At 36.9% G+C, this 19,131-nt stretch overlaps 1 protein-coding gene across 2 annotated transcripts in view; it reads right to left on the minus strand.

Annotated features, from left to right (window-relative positions):
• crok (crooked) overlaps nucleotides 1–19,131 on the minus strand; it is a 46,408-nt gene that overhangs the window by 19,367 nt on the left and 7,910 nt on the right. For both annotated transcript variants that reach the window (XM_081759682.1, XM_081759683.1), the window contains exon 2: nucleotides 231–392. In XM_081759682.1, coding sequence (XP_081615808.1) covers nucleotides 231–392 — 162 coding nt within the window. The remainder of the gene's footprint in view (nucleotides 1–230; nucleotides 393–19,131) is intronic.

Raw genomic sequence — 19,131 nt, forward strand, 5'->3', positions numbered from 1 at the left:
AAGAATACAATTCTAAATGTAAGTACAAAATTTAATTAAACCCAATTTTGCACAATAAATCTCAGTGGGCTTCATTTTTTAAAATTTAAGTTTTTCACAACTTTGATGCAGACTAACAATAAATATTAAATTATGGTACAGGAAAAGTATTTATTTTCTACATAGCATATCTGAATTCTAAAATAAAAATTACAACAACAAGTTTATTCATACTTGAAATTTCGCATTACCTTTCTGCCTGATTTTCCTACACATTGTGGCTTTCACTCCTGGAAGATGCTTCAATTCTTTTTCTTGCGTACAGTCTACAATAGGTAATGATTCATTGTCGAACGGATCTCCACATAAGGGATCTTTGTCTGAGGTGCACCTCCAACATTTTATACTTAAACCTTTTAAAAGAAGAAAAACAATTGTTAGCTCAAAAGCACATAAGTACCAAATTGTACAAAATACACACACTTCTATTTTACGGAAATTAGAGCTTCGAATGGTGCAAGGAGTTTTAAGTTCCAGTTTTATATGAAATTATTTTATGACAGTATTTAGAACAAATTACCCTAGATTCTAATGAAATTCGATACTTTAGGTGGTTGGATGTAAACCAAGGGAAAATTTTATTTACTTTTGTTTTCATCTCTTTGTATGTTTCAGGTATCTTATATTGAAGTCTGCCTGTGTTAGTTACTTATAGTCTCATGAAACGTTTGTCAACTCAACACATCTCAAATTTATTCGATGGTATTAACTTACGCTTACCTTAAAAGTATACACAACATAACATTTATCTGGCTTATGATGAACCCAGTTCTTCCACATTCGGCAACATAGGGCGCCCATTGCTTATACGCTCATAGGATAAACTCTAATTTCCTATTTTTAATAGAATGTTTGCCAGTACTATTACGTTTTACAATTTTCTTTATTCTAGTGACAAAAGGGAAGAGTGGAAACACATGGCTAAATGGAGGAGTTGTTCTATATCTGGTACGAAAGGTACTTGGTTCAATCCCAAATCATCTAGAACACTCAAATTTGACATCCAAACAAACAGAAGGAAACATGCTGGTACTTATGTTGTACTTCTCGCAAAACTTTCCAAGGATCTTGCTACGAATTTTCGAGCTACGTTCAACAATATGGTTGCTATCGAAATTTATATATATATATATATATATATATATATATATAACTGTCCATATAATAAAGCCAAGAACTTCCTTGTTACGACAAAATGAAGAGAATGGATTTGAAATGCTGTGGAATAAATTATAACATTTAAATCGAACTTTTTCTTTGAAATATGTCCACACAAACCGAAAGATTTTTTTCAATGTGTTTTCAAGTTTGAACGTAAGCATTAAATCCTGCATTAATATCGAAGGCATTCTATTCACTTTAGGGTTATTACATATGAAATCAACCAAGCCCAAAACCTCAAGGTGTTAGATTTCGATGAAACTTCGTGTACATATAGGCTCCTATGAGAGATGATCATACACCAAATTTTAGCCCTGTACCACCTGTAGTTTCAGAGTACAGGGTGGTAACAAAAACAAATGGACAAATTTGATGCTTTTTGTATACTCTTGTCATCTTCAATTGGTCAAGTCATATCTCTCGTAAATATTGAGATAGAGAGAAAAATAATATACCATTTTGAAGAGGAAAGAATACGCTACAAGATATGTGAGGAACATTTATTTCAAAATCAAATATTTTCCGGGAGAATTTCAGTGATATCTCAAAAATTGTCCATTTGATTTCCTTGAAATTGGGTACCAAGGTAGCCCCATATATTTAGGGTAAGTATGCCAAATGTCAACTTGGGCCAAGAATGGGCTTGAAGTCTACAATAATTTTCGTGTGACTATGTCGGGAAAGACACCTGGGGTGCCAATGTGGCAACTTGCCAATTTGTCAATACTGATGAAGTAAGGTGCAAGAAATATTTAGCTATTACTGACCTGCTGGAAGTGATCAATTGTCAATGGTACCTGTGTTGAAGCAGTCGATTGGCTTCTTTCACCTCTTTGTTGCTGAGCGTGTATGTATGGTCAGTTGCAGTTATGGGGTCAACAAAACAGATAATGTTAGAGCACGCCGTCAGAGCACGTCTGGTATATCTGGATATACAAAGGAAGGTGCTAGTCTATGAGGTCTCAGAAAACAAACTTTGCTGTTTCATGTGCTTCGTCGCCTTGCAGAACACAAGCAAGCCACCAGAAGCCACCATGGTACAAGTAACAAAGCCCCTGATTCTATCAATGGTAATACCAGCTTGTGAGCCATCTGTTGCAATTACTAACTCTTTCTTAAAGTATGGTTTAGAAGTATACTGCCTCATTGCCACCTTTCTTTCAGACACAGGAACTATAGAGTGAAATTTACGGATTCCAGGAATCTGTCGAGATGCATCAAATCTTTTCTTTAGGAAGATGGATTCCTCTTCATGTCCTCCCCCTCCTGTGCAATACACATACACCATTTTAGAAACCTTGCTGTCATTTGTACAATTGGCGTGCAGTCATGATCCGATTTATGTACGGTCTTTGAAGGCTTGCTTTTGCAGCATTCCTTTTCAGTGCAACTCCAATGCCATTCACATGCGACACCACATTTGTTTGAATGCAAACAAATATTAATGATTTTTTTTTCCTTTCTTGTCTTTGTCTTTCACAGGCACGTCGCCAAGGGGAGGTCCGGACCCCCCCCTTCGAGACCAGAAATGAAAAAATTAAGGAAGGATGAAACAAAATGAAATGAGAAAAAGAAACATCAGTTAAAAATAAACTACAGGAAGCTTTTGGTTAATCTTTTTATGAGAAGATTTGTATTATTTGCAATACATGGTGGCGTTGTGAGCGAGATATTCTGGAAGAGTCAGGGAATTTGAAATTTCTAGAAAAGTTACCGATTTTTTAGAATTTCTAGTCTGAGAGATTTCAAGCTTCGAAAAGCATAGTGTCGTTCTGTAACAGTGTGGACATTTTTTATTATAATTTTTCGTCATCGCATCCTTGCAGTATCAAACATGTTATTTCATATACAATTTTCTTCTGCTCCTTTAACCTGTCATTTGGAACAGACAGTAGTTGACGGAATAATAAAAACAAAAAAATATGTGGAAAGAAAGTTCTGTTAACATTTGATTCAACAGAGAAAGGAACGCAGATATTGTAAAATATTTTACAAGACATTATTGAGTATGTACTTTTTATAATAGTGAATATGTACTTTTTATAATAGTTGAGGTCATAATGAAACGAAAATTGTTATATTTGAATAAACAGAGGAAGGACGTAAATATTGTATAATCTTTTTTAATATTTTTAAAAAATCATTTTTCGAGATTTTTTCATAGTTTGTTATTGAAATACTTACCAACATATCCTCATTTTATTGTCCTAACAAACCAATATATGTTGATAATAAAGTAGTTTAGATTAATCGAGCTCCTGGACCTTCAAAATTTAATGTCACCCCCTCCCCCTACGAAATCCTGGCTAAACGAACCAATATATATTTTAGTAAAACAGTTTAGAATGATCGAGCCCCTGGTGTGATGACCACAGTATTTCATGTCACGGACCCCTCCCTTCACGAAATCCTGGCTACGTGCCTGTCTTTCAGGATTTGCACCATTTTATTCTGGAGCAGATGAACTGCAACAGTGTCCTGTCTGAGCCATTCAGATATGATCACGCTTATGTGCTGCAGTACATTTTTCTCACGATAGTAGGTTACAAATGGGTGCACAGTTGCTTGGGCATTATTCCAGTGGTATCTCTGTGCCTCATCATGTAGCACAAAGGAATAGTTCTCAGAGAAGTCACACACCAAAACAAACTCTCCTGGTTTGAAGTTCTCTTTCTGTTGAGTAAGATATGCCGATTGTTGCTTTGTAATAAATAAATGTTTCTGAAGTACCTCCAGCTTGTTGCAGAGATCATCTACAAACTCGTCAGCAGAATTAGTCATTGTCTCCAGCATGGTTCGATCAACTGAAACCCACTGTTTGTAGGTCACCTCTTCGATATGTGTCCGTCCATCAGATCCATAAGTTTCTGCCCGATGTGCACTTTCCCTCGGCATTGAAGGCACTCATTTAGCTTGCACTTATTTGTTGCATTGTCATACACAATTCGCGTGAGACAGTCTTTGTATGTGTGGAGGGGCCTCTCCCATCCCATAGTAATCTTGTCAATCTTTGTTCCAGTAATCAAGACAAAATTTTGATGAATGGTACACATATACACTGTATGTTCCACTTGCATCTGCCAGGATACAGTTCTGTGGCCTAAGTTCACAAAATTTGGAAAAATCCAATTTTATCATCAGGATTCTTGTTCTTGAAAAGCAAGCATGCTTCCTTGAAGTTCACCAAAATCAGTCGTTTTTGCATGTGGACTCTCCCTCCTTGTTGATGAACAGACATGAAGTCTTTTCCCAGGCATCTGACAACTAACATCATCATTGTTGTAGAAAGCATGGATTTCTTTCATCATTTTATCAGACAATGTGCTTCCTGGCTTTGGGTTTGGAGTTGATAAGATGTCCTCCTCCTTAACAAGTTTCTTTGCAGTACAACCCATGTAACTTGTCACACCAAATTCGTTCTCAATTTTCTTAAATGGCCCCAGGCTGTGCAACATGAGCGATACTGCGGATATGTTCCCTGAAGAATTTGCTTATAGGTTTCAGTTCTTTTTGGAGTACCGGATTTGTTTCTGCTTTTTTTTTCTGAATTGGTGACGCACTAAGTGCCTGAAGGTTCTGGTTCAATACGTCAATGTTGCGTCAGGTGGTGTGAAAGGCTGATCAGCATTTGCACTAAGAGACTGCCCATCAGACGATTGTTGGTCAACATTTGCCTGTATGTCAGCTGCTCTGGAACGGCGTCTACTTAGTTTCTTCCTGCACTTGTTGCACACCTTGCTCCGACTCTGAGCTTTGAGTTGTGGAGCTAGTTCTGCCATCCACGTTTGCACCGGACGAAGTCCAACCCTCACCTTACTGCTATGACTGCTAAAGGGATTGGCACACTAGAAGCGTGGCAATGCTGATATAGTGAAATCACCTAAGTAGCACAGGTAATGCTGCACCTGGATCACGGGACTATCCATTACTGGCACTCGGAAATCTGCTGTATAGTCACTGTGATTTCACTAACTATGCTTGAACACTATACAGACACTTGCAGCTAGACTTGTTGTCCAATCTAGAGCTAAGAGCTTATTGGCATGCAATGTCAATGTCCTCTGCTTTTATACAGATAACGAACTTCCAGAAATGTTCCAGACGATTCTAGAGCCTAGAATGTTCCAGATGATTCGAGAGCCTTAGAGAATGTTTCAGATGATGCTAGACCTTTCTTAATGTTCCAGAGGATTCGTGAAGCTTTCAGTATGTTCAAATATTTAGGTCAATGCAATGTACTACGATTGATAATGGAATGTTCCAAAGATCCCCACAGGCTTACTGAATTACAGCCTGCAGCAGAAAAACATTACTGCTAGGCAGGGCTGGCTGGTTTAAACCAGCTGATCTTTCAAAAAATAAAAATAAAAAAAAAATAAAAATAAAAAGTTCGTAAAAGTGTAAATGTTCATAAAGTCTTGATGAACACACATTTGTGGGTTATCACGTTTCACTCCCGTATATTATTCGTATTACAGTCAGACCTAAATTCCCCATTCGTTACTCAAAGAGATTATAGTACAAAAGCAACTTTATAGTCCAGGAAATCTAGAGCAATTTTACCCTCAACCTGGGCAAAATTGCAACCCAAGCTTTTTAAACAGTTTTCGATTCAGGAATTACTACTGAATAACATATTCAAAATCCGACAAAATCGGACCACCGGAACACCCCCAAAAAACGGTTTCAAAATGGCGGACTATGGTTTTTCGAAAAAATCGTAGACCTTTACGTTGGCGGCTCTAGTAGCCCTCCTAATTGACACAGATACATGAATGATACCTCGTTGGAACGCTCATAGACCACAAATTCCAACGAAGTGACTTTTTTACCCACCATGCCCAACCCGTAGAAGAAGAAGAAGAAGAAAAGAAGAAAGTAGATGTTTTTTTTTTTTTTAAATTGATATTTTTGGACGCTGGCAACACTGTACGTCCCCATACGCCGGCAGAAAAATTCCCACGCGTAGATCAGACATTGGTAACAGTAATATAAAAAAGATGAAGTACGTAGATTCAACAGTAAGGGAGATAAAAATTCGGAACCGCGGACCAAGGAGGGTCACTCTGTATATTTTTTACTGTGGTTTAACTTCTGTTTCTTAGATCTAGCATCCTCCCTAATTGTCACAGAGGCATGAAGAATACCGCGTTTTAAATCTTATGGAACCCCCTTGACAACGACGTATCGTTTGTGCTCCCTGTGCCCAACCTGTAGAAAAAGAAGAAGAAGAAACCTTGAAAAAATTGGGAAAATCTACACTTTTACCTTTCTTGGGCTCTGGCAACCTTGATAATCGTTGGGTACAGGGGGGCACAAACGAAAGGAAAGGGGATTCCATAAGCTTTTCTACATATCATAGTCTTGCATGAACCTTGGCACTGCAGAACCAAGCCTGATTCCATTACACGTTTTTGTATCATCTGCAGAAGCTTAGATCCTAACGATAACCCCATCACACTTCAAGAAAAGGGAGCTGAAGGAGTGAACAATGCCAGTAAGGCTCGCGGTACTAACATTCTCGCCGCTGCAGGTATGGTGGTCCATGTCTCTTGTCGCAAACGTTACATTGATTAAAAAAAAAAATATTGCGATTGCCCTAAAAAGAAAAACGTAATCGCCGATTCAAAAACCAGTTACTCGCTCGTCGGATGGGTCCTTCAACAGCAACAGTGACTGCCTGTTTTGCGGTACGCCTGTCTTATTTGATGACCGTCACGTGTTGAAATCAGAAAATGTGTTAGTGAAAACACAAGCATTACTACACATTAAAGTGTTGGAATGAACGAAACGATACCTGGTCACAAACTGTCCGAGGTCAAATTGAGTACTTCTCATCTGATCTTCATGCAGCAGATTGTGTCTATCACAGGATTATGTAGTATCAACTTTCGAACAGGTAAAGCAATTCCTCAACAATACTGAACCAATAATCAGTCAGCGTCAAAAAAATTCCGGGCTGGCCGACCTACAAATGATGAGAGAATCCGAGCATTTCAGCGCATCTGTAGTTATTTGGAAGAGCACGATGATGATCAACTAACTGTGGGAGAACTTGCTACAAAAATGGGCACATTTCTTGAAGGGACTGATCACATTGCATATGACAGACGCATGAAGTGTAAACTAATGGAGTACGTCGGTGAAAAAATTATAATTTCTAGTGACAGTGGAAAAAACAACTTCATTACAGAAGCTGCCGAGAAACTGCCAATCACATTCTACCGGCATATCGTGATTTACAACCAGAGTATGATGAAGAAAAGGAAAAAATAGAATAATAGAAACCGTAGCTCGACTGATCAAAAGCGACATAAAATCAAAACTACAAACTGGAAGTGATACATATCCTTCACCCAGCGACTTGATCATTCAGGAATCCTTTCAGTACATTCCACCTAGCCTTAAACTATTCTGTGCCACACTTTTTGCCGAAAAGGACAATGAAACCAAAATAGCATCGATTGGCCAGTGTTTGATGCAAGCAGCCAGACCAAGAGCTATATTAGCTCCTCTGCAGTTAGGTGTTGCTGTGCAGCTGCACCACCACTATCGATTGAAACACCTGGTTGAGACGCTGCATCACCTGGGATTTTGCTCTTCATACGCGGAAGTGCAGTGGTTTGAACGCTGTGCTGCAAGCACATTTGGTAATCGTGTGGTCGAAATGTCAGCAGACCAGACTCTCCTCTTTGCAGCGGATAATGTAGACCATGATCTCCAAACGCTGAGTAGTTTAGGCACATTCCATGGTATGGGAATGTTGGCGGCCATTACTCCATCCACTACCACCTGTCTAACCATTCTTCGGAAGCCCGTCTATGATGCTGATGTGAAGTCCCTTGCCAGTGTTTCCATTCATGCATACACTGAAGCCAGGGCTATTCTTGAAAAGGTCAACTGTGAACTGGTAACAGCATCATCACCGAACGAAAGCTTCCTGGATATTTTGTGGAAACTTTTTTCTGGCATTTTCCGTCACGCACACCAAACTGGTCAGGAATGATGCGGGCCATTCACGCAGATCCATCTCTTCATCATCCAGGGAAATTCACTGTTCTCTGCTTACCGATTATTGACTTCCATCCATCTGATATGTCATGCATCTATTCCATTTTAGTGTACCTGAATAATCTTGCGAGAAAATATAAAGTCACACCAATCATCATCTTAGACCAACCACTGTTTCGGAAAGCTTCACGTATCCTGCATGACAGAGCACATAACACCAGTATTAAGGACATGGTTGTCCTGTTGGGCTCATTTCATACTCTGATGAACCTTCTAGGAGCAATTGGTTCCCTGATGGAAGGTTCAGGATTACGTGAAAGCTTGCATGAGGTTTATGGAGAAAATTCGGTTGTACATATATTAAGTGGCAAGACCGTAGCAAGAGCCTTCCGTGCGCACATGATGGTTGACCTGGCATTAAGTGCATTGCTTGTGGAGAATGTTTTTCTGGAGACCGATAACGGAACACACAGAACTATCAACGATGCGTACTCTCTCTACCAGAGTCTGATGTCGGGTGAGATTACTGTAACGAGCTAGTGCTCCACCTCTTCTTCAAGAAGCCCGAGAAAAAATAGGAGAACGAAAGTCAGAACTTATTAACACATCAAAAACAAGTCAGTTGTGGCTTGCATACCAGCGCATGTTGGCTACAGCAAGGAAACTTCTGGCAGCAGACCAAACAGGAAGCTGGGAGAATCACCTTGATGCTATAGCAGAGTATATTCCCATGTTCGCTGCAGCAGGACACTTCAATTATCTGAAGTTGACGTGCTTGTACCTGCAAACAATGTTAACGCTGCCATCAGTTAATCCAACAGTTCACGAAAGCTTTCAAAATGGGTTCGGAGTTATTAGAAGAAGCAACCGTTATTGGGCTGGGTTGTCCTCTGATCTAGTCATAGAGCAGGTTCTGATGAGATCGCTAAAATTCACTGGAGGTCTAACCCATGGGAGTGGAATGTTGGAGATGCAACGATCTTTGTGGGTGCTCTCATGCTCCGAGTACAATCTGGCGATGCAAACTCTTACTCACACAGCATATGTCACTAGCGAACAACATAAAGAAGCCGAAACGTCAAAAATGTCACGTGATATCAGTGACACACGTCGCATTCTTGCACGACTGCAGCCCATCTCACCATTTGACGGAGACAAATTGTTGAGAAACATTGCCACTGACGTCACAGCGGATTCTTCGGTCAACGTCATTAATTTATTTTCAGTTGGGGAAGAGCTTGCGAAGAAACTATCTGGCAAAGACCTGTTCACTGTGAAGTGGAAACGTGCAGATAGTCAAAACTCTAGCATCCCCGAGTAGTGTTAAAATCAGCAGCGATATCTCCGTCGATTCGAATCTTTTGTTTCAAAGACTGTTAGTTGTCGCTAATGCAGGCAGCACATCTTTAGAGGAGATCTTAGCGCATGAATTATGTGCCTACCCACCAGCTTTATTTGAGTCACCCAGCATGATGCGTAAGGCAGACAAAGTCCCACTGGCCCATGCGATACTAGAGTTCAGCAAGCAGCAGACCGCACAGTTTGAGGAAACGGAGCCAGACAATATTCTGTATGTCTTAGACGGAGGATCTCTGTTACATAGACTACCATGGTGTAAAGGCAGTTCGTAAGACAATATCGCTGCATCATTTGCTGAGTATACGGTTCGTAAATATGGCACATCAACCATCGTGTTTGATGGGTATGGAATTTGCTCACCATTGTTCATTGCAACTGTGCTACCGGGTGTGAAAGAACGTATTGTACTTGCAGAAAGCATGGCCTTCCATGTGCTATTGCTTGTGGTGTGTGCAAAGAAACTGAATGTTTTAACTGTTTAACTGAATATAGTGAGGACAGTGTTAGCGTAGGCGATGACGATGTAGATTTGTAATTTGCCTCCCAAAGTTTTTCGTCTTCCCATTCTTTTGCTTTAGAATATTTTTGCTTTACATATAGGTGTTAGGTTTCTATAAAACGAATTGTCTTGTACACTGTATTATGGTATGACCTTCTATTTGCCATTGCTTGTGGTGTGTGCCAGGAAACTGAATGTTTCAACTGTTTAAATGAATATGGTGAGGACAGTGTTAGCGTAGGCAATGACGATGTAGATGTGTAATTTACCTCCCAAAGTCTTTCGTTATTCCCATTCTTTTGCTCAAGAATATTCTTGTTTCATGTATAGTACGTATATTAAAGCGACCTTTGATTTAAAGAAAGAAACAAGATTTTTTCATGCGTAGAACGACTATCAGGTTTGCCAGAGCCCAAGAAAAGTAAAAGTGTAAATTTTCCCAATTTTTTCAAGGTTTCTTCTTCTTTTTCTACAGGTTGGGCACAGAGGGCACAAACGATACGTCGTTGTCAAGGGGGTTCCATAAGCTTTAAAACGCGGTATTCTTCATGTCTCTGTGACAATTAGGGAGGATGCTAGATCTAAGAAACAGAAGTTAGACCACAGTAAAAATATACAGAGTGACCCTCCTTGGTCCGCGGTTCCGAATTTTTATCTCCCTTACTGTTGAACCTACGTACTTCATTTTTTTTATTATTGTTACCAATGTCTGGTCTATGCGTGGAATTTTTCTGCCGGCGTATGGGGACGTACAGTGTTGCCAGCGTCCAAAAAATATCAATTTAAAAAAACAAAAAATCTACTTTCTTCTTTTCTTCTTCTTCTTCTACGGGTTGGGCATGATGGATAAAAAAAGTCACTTTGTTGGAATTTGTGGTCTATGAGCGTTCCAACGAGGTATCATTCATGTATCTGTGTCAAATAGGAGGGCTACTAGAGCCGCCAACGTAAAGGTCTACGAGTTTTTCGAAAAACCATAGTCCGCCATTTTGAAACCGTTTTTTGGGGGTGTTCCCGTGGTCCGATTTTGTCGGATTTTGGATATTTTCATCAGGTGAAGTACCTAAACAAAATACATGTGTAAAACTAAAGGTTGCAATTTTGCCCAGATCAAACCGTATTTTGACTCGACTATATATATAAAGAAAGAAAAACAACAGCATGACTTACGTTTTCCTTATCTATGAATGAGCCGTAAGCATATACAAGAAATTAAAAGTATGCTCTTTTTCTACAATTTTGAAAATTAAAGAAACGAATAGAAGAAAGTGAAGATCTTAGCTTAGACTGCTTTCAAAATAAACTTCGTTCTTTCTTGAATGCTCCAATTTATTGTTTATGATCACTAATGTTATCAATAGTTGTCAGTTGGTAAATTCGAGTTCTCTACTCTCCCTCGACATTTTGTTCGAAGCAGGGTAGAAAAAAATCATGTTTTTTTTTAAAAAAAAATCGTTTTTCTTGTTTTTTTTTATTTAACACTGCAGTGGTCGCGCGTTCTACTATTGTAGAACAGGTGTTTTATTTTTAAAATTTTGAGCAGTTAGCAACACGCTCGACCTTGAGTGGTTATGTACCTTTCTCCGCCAACCTTTTGTACATCCCAGTCTATTTTCAGCCCTTATTCTTGCACCTGCTCCAATTTGTTACATGATATAATTAATGTTCTACTATTGTAGATCGCGCGACTATTGGCGTACTGGTTTATTTCGTATTAGTGATTTATTTCGTTTTACATTTTCACGTTATTTTTGTGGAATAGGTACATGTATATATTTGAAATGTCAGAACATAACAGTGAACAGGTGCTTCTTTGGTTAGAGGAGGCAGAAAGTGACTGTGAAAGTGTATTTGGGATCGAAGACATGAAGGAGCTCGAGGAAGATTTTGTTGAATAAATAGTTGAGTGCAGTGATACCGAAGATGTACCAGACATTGTACCGGAAGAAGAAGAAAACATTGCAGTACAAGCCAGAGTTGAAATCACGGGTCCACCTTCTCTCGACATACGTGCGTTTTATATCGGTAGAGAGGAAAGTTAGAACCTTCTCGCAGGTATATAGATCCCATAACGCCAAGAAACTCATGAACTCCCAATTTTAATATAAGACCAACTTTTCGTAGGTTTGGCCTACAAGGCATTATTTTCATGCCTAACTGATGATGAACGTAATTGGTTTTAATGGTCTTAATATATTTAGAGCAAATAAGAACGATGAGAATGTCAGACGCAAGAATTTTCTACAGGATCTAACTTTTGAGTTGATAAAAACAGTGAAAAGCTAACATTTTGGCATGGAATCCTTGCCAAAAGAGCTTCGACACAAAAGAAGACTTCTGCTTGGCTTCAGCAATGGTGTTTCATTATCACAAGGCTAAGCTTCCGGGATAGGTAAATGTTTCTTTTGTGGCCGTTCTCGCAACAATTCGACAAGAAAAAATTTTTGGAAAATGCCAATGATGGGTGTGTGTGTGTGCCCAGAACAGCAGAAAAGCGTGTGTGGCGATTGTTTGGAGTAGACAATCATTCAAAAGGATTACATCAAATCATTCTACCTGTATGATCTATCATAGAAGGTTTATGCTGTTATTTTTAACACTTATAAATAATCATTTATTAGATTTTTTTGTTCGAAATTGTTAATATTAAATAAGATATACCTAATGTTTGTTTTTTGTCAATATTCTTGTATTAATCAAATAAAATAATTTTAAAAAATATTTTAAAACCTGTATAATAATATAACTAACATACCCAAGACCGAATATTGCTAAAAGTCATAACACTATAGAAAAGTACTGATGTTCTATAATAGTAGAACGCGCGACCTCTCCCGTAACGGCGGAGGGCGCGACCAACGCAGTGTTAAATCGATTTTTTTTTTATTTAAATTAAATCTTTCTCATCGTATAATACAAGTCGCGAACTGAAGGAAAAAGACATTAGGAATTAGTATTAAATGTTATTTATGTCATTTAAGTGAAAATATTGGGACTGAATTTTGAATTAATCCCCAATCGTTAACCTATTTCAATCTCAAAAATTGTTTCTTAAGCATTAAGGAAAAAGTACAGCAACGTTTATAACATGACACTTTTTTCACAAAAGTTACAAATATTTGGCAAGGACATATCTTTAAAAAATCGGAACTAGTTTGTGGCACAAAATACATATAAAATACATAAATTTCACCTAAAGTTATAAAATCTAAATAAATAAAATTAAAAAAAAAACGGAGAGGATATCGGACCCTCTAAATACGCCCCTATTATCTGGAAACAAACAAACAAACGCGCACACAAAAGAATTTTCGTCTTAAATGTCGATGGTGATTTCCCTGTTGAAATAGTTAACGATTTACAATATAAACCCTATGTTACGAAGAGAAGAAAACAGGATTGCCTTGTTAACCGTTCAAAACGGGATTTTTCCTAATCATCCTCTGCATGACAGTCGCTTTCATACTGTGCTGTACATAAAATTTGACTCTCATTGTATTATGCTTATTAACTTCCATAATTGAAATAACAAAACAGAAACGAGATTTTACTTATTTTCACTTTAAATTAATTTATTTCGGAATTTGATTTAAATCAACGATTTTTATTTAAAAATTCAAATGATTTAAATCAATCCACCCCGGTTCGATGTGATTGTAGTGTACTGGTATCTTAGTATTATTTCGCTAATTGAATATGACAGTAATCCAGCGGTACAAGATGATCCGCAACCTAGCCAAAGACGCCCAAATAACAAAAAGGACGATAGTGTATTTGTAAGTGGAGCAAAATTGAGGAAGCAAAGCGTGCTTTTAGAGCGAAGTGTACAAAAGTTTTTGCGGGAAGTTGTTTGAAATGGTAGTTTCGACTAATAAAAATGTTATAAAACTAATACTAAGCGCTATCGGACCGAATACACCACAATGAAAAATATTTTACACATTCCAGATCCTAGTTTATCGAATGCCAACGAAGCGACACTGAACAGAAAACAGTTACCGTTCGGTAAAATAGAATATTTTACTCGCTATCTGTTGCGATGTACAATATATGAATGTTATAAGTAGAGACCGGATGTTACGCAAAATATCTATTCTTTAATATTAATAATATGATCAAAAATAACATTTTAAAGTTTATATGGAGGGCTTAATTTCAATTTAAGCCAATTTTATTTTTCCTATTTCGCCCCTTACTGCCTAAATTATTGCATTAGTGCCTAATGTTGCCTATTCCATGCATTTTTTTTTTTCAAAATAAGACTTTATTGGGAAAGATATACAATTTCATATTTCAAGTAAGGATTCTGCCTCTTCCGTAACTTATGTTCAGGTCAAGGTTAGGCTTCACTCCGATACAATAAAAGAATGTCGTCGAAAGCACAGTATGATCCATATTCTCCTCTCCTACTTCCTCTTGTTTGCAACAGGGATGCATTCGATAGATGCACAAAAGAATTAAAGTTCTTTACGCTACTACTATTCGGAAATCTCAGTTTTCTGCAGACTTGTGTAAGGCATTCATGGAAGCAGATATATCTCTGGAAATTAACAAAATGACTCCTTGAAGCATTTCTTGTCAAAGTACATAGGTAAACAGGTACCGAGTGAGTCAAACTGCACAAAAATTACGCAGACAGTTGTTAATTGGGTGTTATGGAAAAAATTAGGAAATAAGTGAGTGGGAAAAAAGTTGGGTTTCGATTGACGAAGCGACCGTTGGCGCAGGACGGTTCCTAGCTAATGTTGTAATCGGTACAATGGAACAGATCAACAGCCCAAAATATTTCTTCTAGCACGTAAGGAACTGCCACAAAAACAAATAGTACAGCAATCGCTCAGTTGTTCCCTTCCTCACTGAATTTACTTTGATCAGATGGTGTTATCCTGTCTGTACCAGTGGTTAGAACTCTTTTATATACAAATCAATTGTAAAATACGAACTGCCGTTTGTAGTGATAAAGTGCTGCAAAATTTTGGACTGCTGTGTGTACTGATAAAGTGTATAAAATTTGGACTCATATGTGTAGTGATAAAGTACTCTATAGAATGTATTTACGAAATACACATGGAATGCATATCAAGTTTCCTTTTTATATATACACTAAAAGAAGGTATTAACAAACAGGTATGGTTCGATATTCTTCGAACATTATCTATGACTTGAATTTATTTTTTAATTGTATTGAGTATTTATTTTCATTCTTTCGAGTTACATTTTAGTGCTTATTTTTTAAATTAAAGTGCCTATTTGCCTGTTAATTTTCCAGGATTTTAATGCCTAAACATCCGGTCTCTAGTTATAAGAAAGGAGTGTCATCGACTGCAAGAACACTGTCTCAAATAATGTGCGAGAAGACATCTGGAACTAATTACGAATTTCCTTATTCCATCAGAACAGTACGTCGTTTATTATATAGTATGGGGTTTTCGTATAAATCAGTTTCAAGAAAAAGTGCAAAATATGAATCCAATGAAGGTACTGCTCGGAAATACAGTTATCTGGAAGAAATTAAAGCTTCTGCCGGGATACTGCGACGTTTACCAAAGACGAAACTTGGTACGACAGCAACACATACCAAATGAAGAAGTAGGTAGTCCGACGATTGTCACAATTGCAACTTCAGACAAGAATGGGGAAAGGATTGTTGTTATGCACTGTAGTGGCCAATTTGGTTTAATGGATGATGCTTTATTTATAACTCACAAGAAAATGTCTGATGCTCCTGCCCCCTATCATGGAACAATAAACGCTAATTTCGAGCACTGATTTGGAAACTTCATACTAAAACACTAGAGGCCCCATCAATTATAGTTTTAGGCAATGTCCCTTACCATAGTCGTATAAATAATCACAAGCTTAATTCTTCGTGGAGAAAAGAAATTATTCTTAATTACATGCAAACGCACAATATCGACATACATAGTCAGGTCCCGATAATAGCGGTTTTCCTCCGAATGACTGATTGCGAAAAAAAGAAAGAAAAAAACCATAACTGACGAACTAGTGGCATCATGTGGGCATGTTTTAAGATCACCTCCATACTATTGCAAACTGAAATGCACGGTAGCATCCCAAAACCTGAAAGGCAGACTTACCAAAACTAGTGTTTCTATTAAAGAGTGCAATATGAATCAAAATTGGAAAAACTCCGTAAGACATTGGTATTGGTGGGTATTGAATAGCTAAAGAGACCCTTAACCTGTTTCAAATAACTCACGAAGAATTTTAGTGGAAATTACAGATTCATCATCAGACAATTCTAATCTGCATCAGGAGTAGGCTAGGGTAAGTAGTAGATCAAGGTAAAACAATACTACATACCTTTTATATTCTCTTATTTTCATAGATCATGTATCTTATAAATAACATTTGTGGCCGATTAATGTTTAAGATGTTTGTATTCACGAACAGATAAATCGCACATTTTTTAACAATTCCTTATTTAAAAATAGCACGCCTAATTTATATTTGCATAAAGATATTTTAAAAAATATTGCTAGTTTTTATTTTGTGATACGTTTTGATAACGCTCACTCTTGTAGAAGAATTCATATGCATCTAAGATAATACGTGGCAGCTTTATTTGATTTTATTTATTACCATCGACAATACATTTCTTTTATCCCCTATTATTCATTACCTGCCGAAAATCCCATAAAAGCGCTCTTGTCATACACTAACGATTCCTACAATTTTATTAAGATTTGGTGGAACTGAAGTGTATGTAGTTTATATTATTATTATTATTATTTTAATGCTAGGACTTTTAGCATTACATTTTTGTATTAAACTAACAGAAATGTCCGTCCTTCACAAGAAAAGAATTTCAACTTTCCTTCGCCTCAAGACTAGTGTTACCACATCTCGTCCGGAAAACACGAAGATAAATTTTACATGTTTCCCATACCAAAGTTCTAGATTGAACACTGTTTTAGTATTGCGTGATTCACAGTATAAAAACTACTGTGTATGTAACTATCGTAAATACAGTGAAAGATCACCATCAACGTTTAAAAATATGTATGCCACTACTCAACATACTTCAGTTACAAATACCGTTTAAATGCATATCTTGCAATATTCTATTTCCTATGTAATTTCATACCATCTGAATGCTTAGTGCATTCAGAATCTTTAATATTTTTTGTAAATAGATTAGATACCAAATAATGAAAGTCCAAAGTTAAACTCTCATCATACTCGAAACTTCCATCTTGTGTGCCATTACGTGATTTAATGATTTAAGTTTAAATTGTTTATCTTATACTCAGTTATTTTTAATTTAGGAAATTATTTTCATGTTAAAATTAAGGCAGCCTACTTTCTAGATGAACAGATTTTTCATGGAATCCTTCTGTCTAATATTTTGATTAACTGCACACTCTTTATTACACACACTATTTATTTTTGTTACATTACTTACACTTGTAAGTGGTCAGAAGTTTAATCAGTAACGACACTCCGAAAATTTGCTATGTTAGTATCAGTTAGAAGTAGGTAGTTCTAATGTCCGATTTGGGTACAAACATTGGTTAAGAAACCTGGGTGGTATATATCTTTCTTTTTTTTTAAATTAACGCTAATCATTCAACAATTATCCCTACACAGCATTTAATTTTACCAAGATTATTTTCTAACGCATATAAAATTACTAATCAAGACGAAGAACTTATTTCTCGTCCCGTCTCGTAGGCGATTTTAGTTAAGACCAAGTTAAATCGTTTTCGCACGTCCCAAACCAGTGCCCTTACCTTCGTGAAGGGAGACCACATACCGAAATAGCCTAATATCCAAGTTTCAACAACAATTCTTTAATATTAACTGGTTACTGCCTTCAATAATGAGAACAATAAAGGAAGCCTCAGTCACTAATCTTAGGATACATTTTCGTGTAAGACAATACTTGCAACGTAAAAAACTTAATGAATTTTAATACAAAAGTATTTACAGACGTCATGATCAGTATAGCTCTTTTTCAATTTTGTGAACTGACAGCTTCATCAACCGAATGCTAATCAGTTTTGCTACGGGTTTACTATCGCACTAATGTTTGGTTTCAAATACTTAATATCTCTTTAATAAAACTGAAATTAGAAATTGACCCCATTTTCTCAGCAAGGCAGGGTTGTCAAAAACCATGGTTTTTATTGAAACACCAAAAAAAGTTTTTTTTTTTTTTTTGTTTGTTTGTTTAAACCGTTTTTTTTTAATAATAATAATAATTTGCTCTATGTATTCATATTATATATGGACAGAAATAAGTTCGTTTCGCCTTAGTGTTATTACGCAACAACCGGGTTATGCTGGAAGGGTCACATAAGCTTAAAGCGGAATCCAAATCGCTTCTCGATTTACATCTGAGAGAAATTGTCCTCCATTTGAACTCGGAACCAATTGGCCACAAATGCGATACGTTTGCCGACTCACGCACGAAGGACTCCTGATAAAAATGCGTTTTACTGATCTTTACAAACTTGTTAATATACGTAATTGTTAAGAGTCATTTCAGAAGGACAAAAAGATAAACAGTTGCACAAGTGAAACATTATACAGAATTACATATGGACAATTTCAAAGTACTACAGAGTACCGAAGAACTTATTTAGTCCAAGTTAGTTAACAACGACTTTTATTAGTCCAGGTTAAAGAAATACAACGACTTAATTTGCATACCAGTAAAAAAAGAGAATAAAGACATAAATTATTTGAGTCCACTTTGGCTCAGACTCACTTATACATAGAGATGCAAGGGCTCGGAAAAAAACCGGCTTTTTTGAAAAAAAAAACTCGGTTTTTTCTGTTTCGCTTTTTTGCTTGGGAAATTTTGGGCTTTTTTCAAAATTCTGCTTTAAATTGATAAAACAGACTTTGTTTCGCTTCTCTATAACACAAAAAGTCATTTAATTAGTGGTTGATGCCGATAATAATATAAAACCTCGAAAATAAACCATGAATTTCTAAAAGATATTTCAAACAATTTTTCTTCAACATATTTACGTTATGAATTCCAAAGGATTAACCAATGTATATAATAAGAATTTTTTAACCTCCTATATACA

Source organism: Thermobia domestica, chromosome 5 (assembly GCF_964235325.1).
Source record: "Thermobia domestica chromosome 5, izTheDome1.hap1.1, whole genome shotgun sequence".
Lineage (NCBI taxonomy): Eukaryota > Metazoa > Arthropoda > Insecta > Zygentoma > Lepismatidae > Thermobia > Thermobia domestica.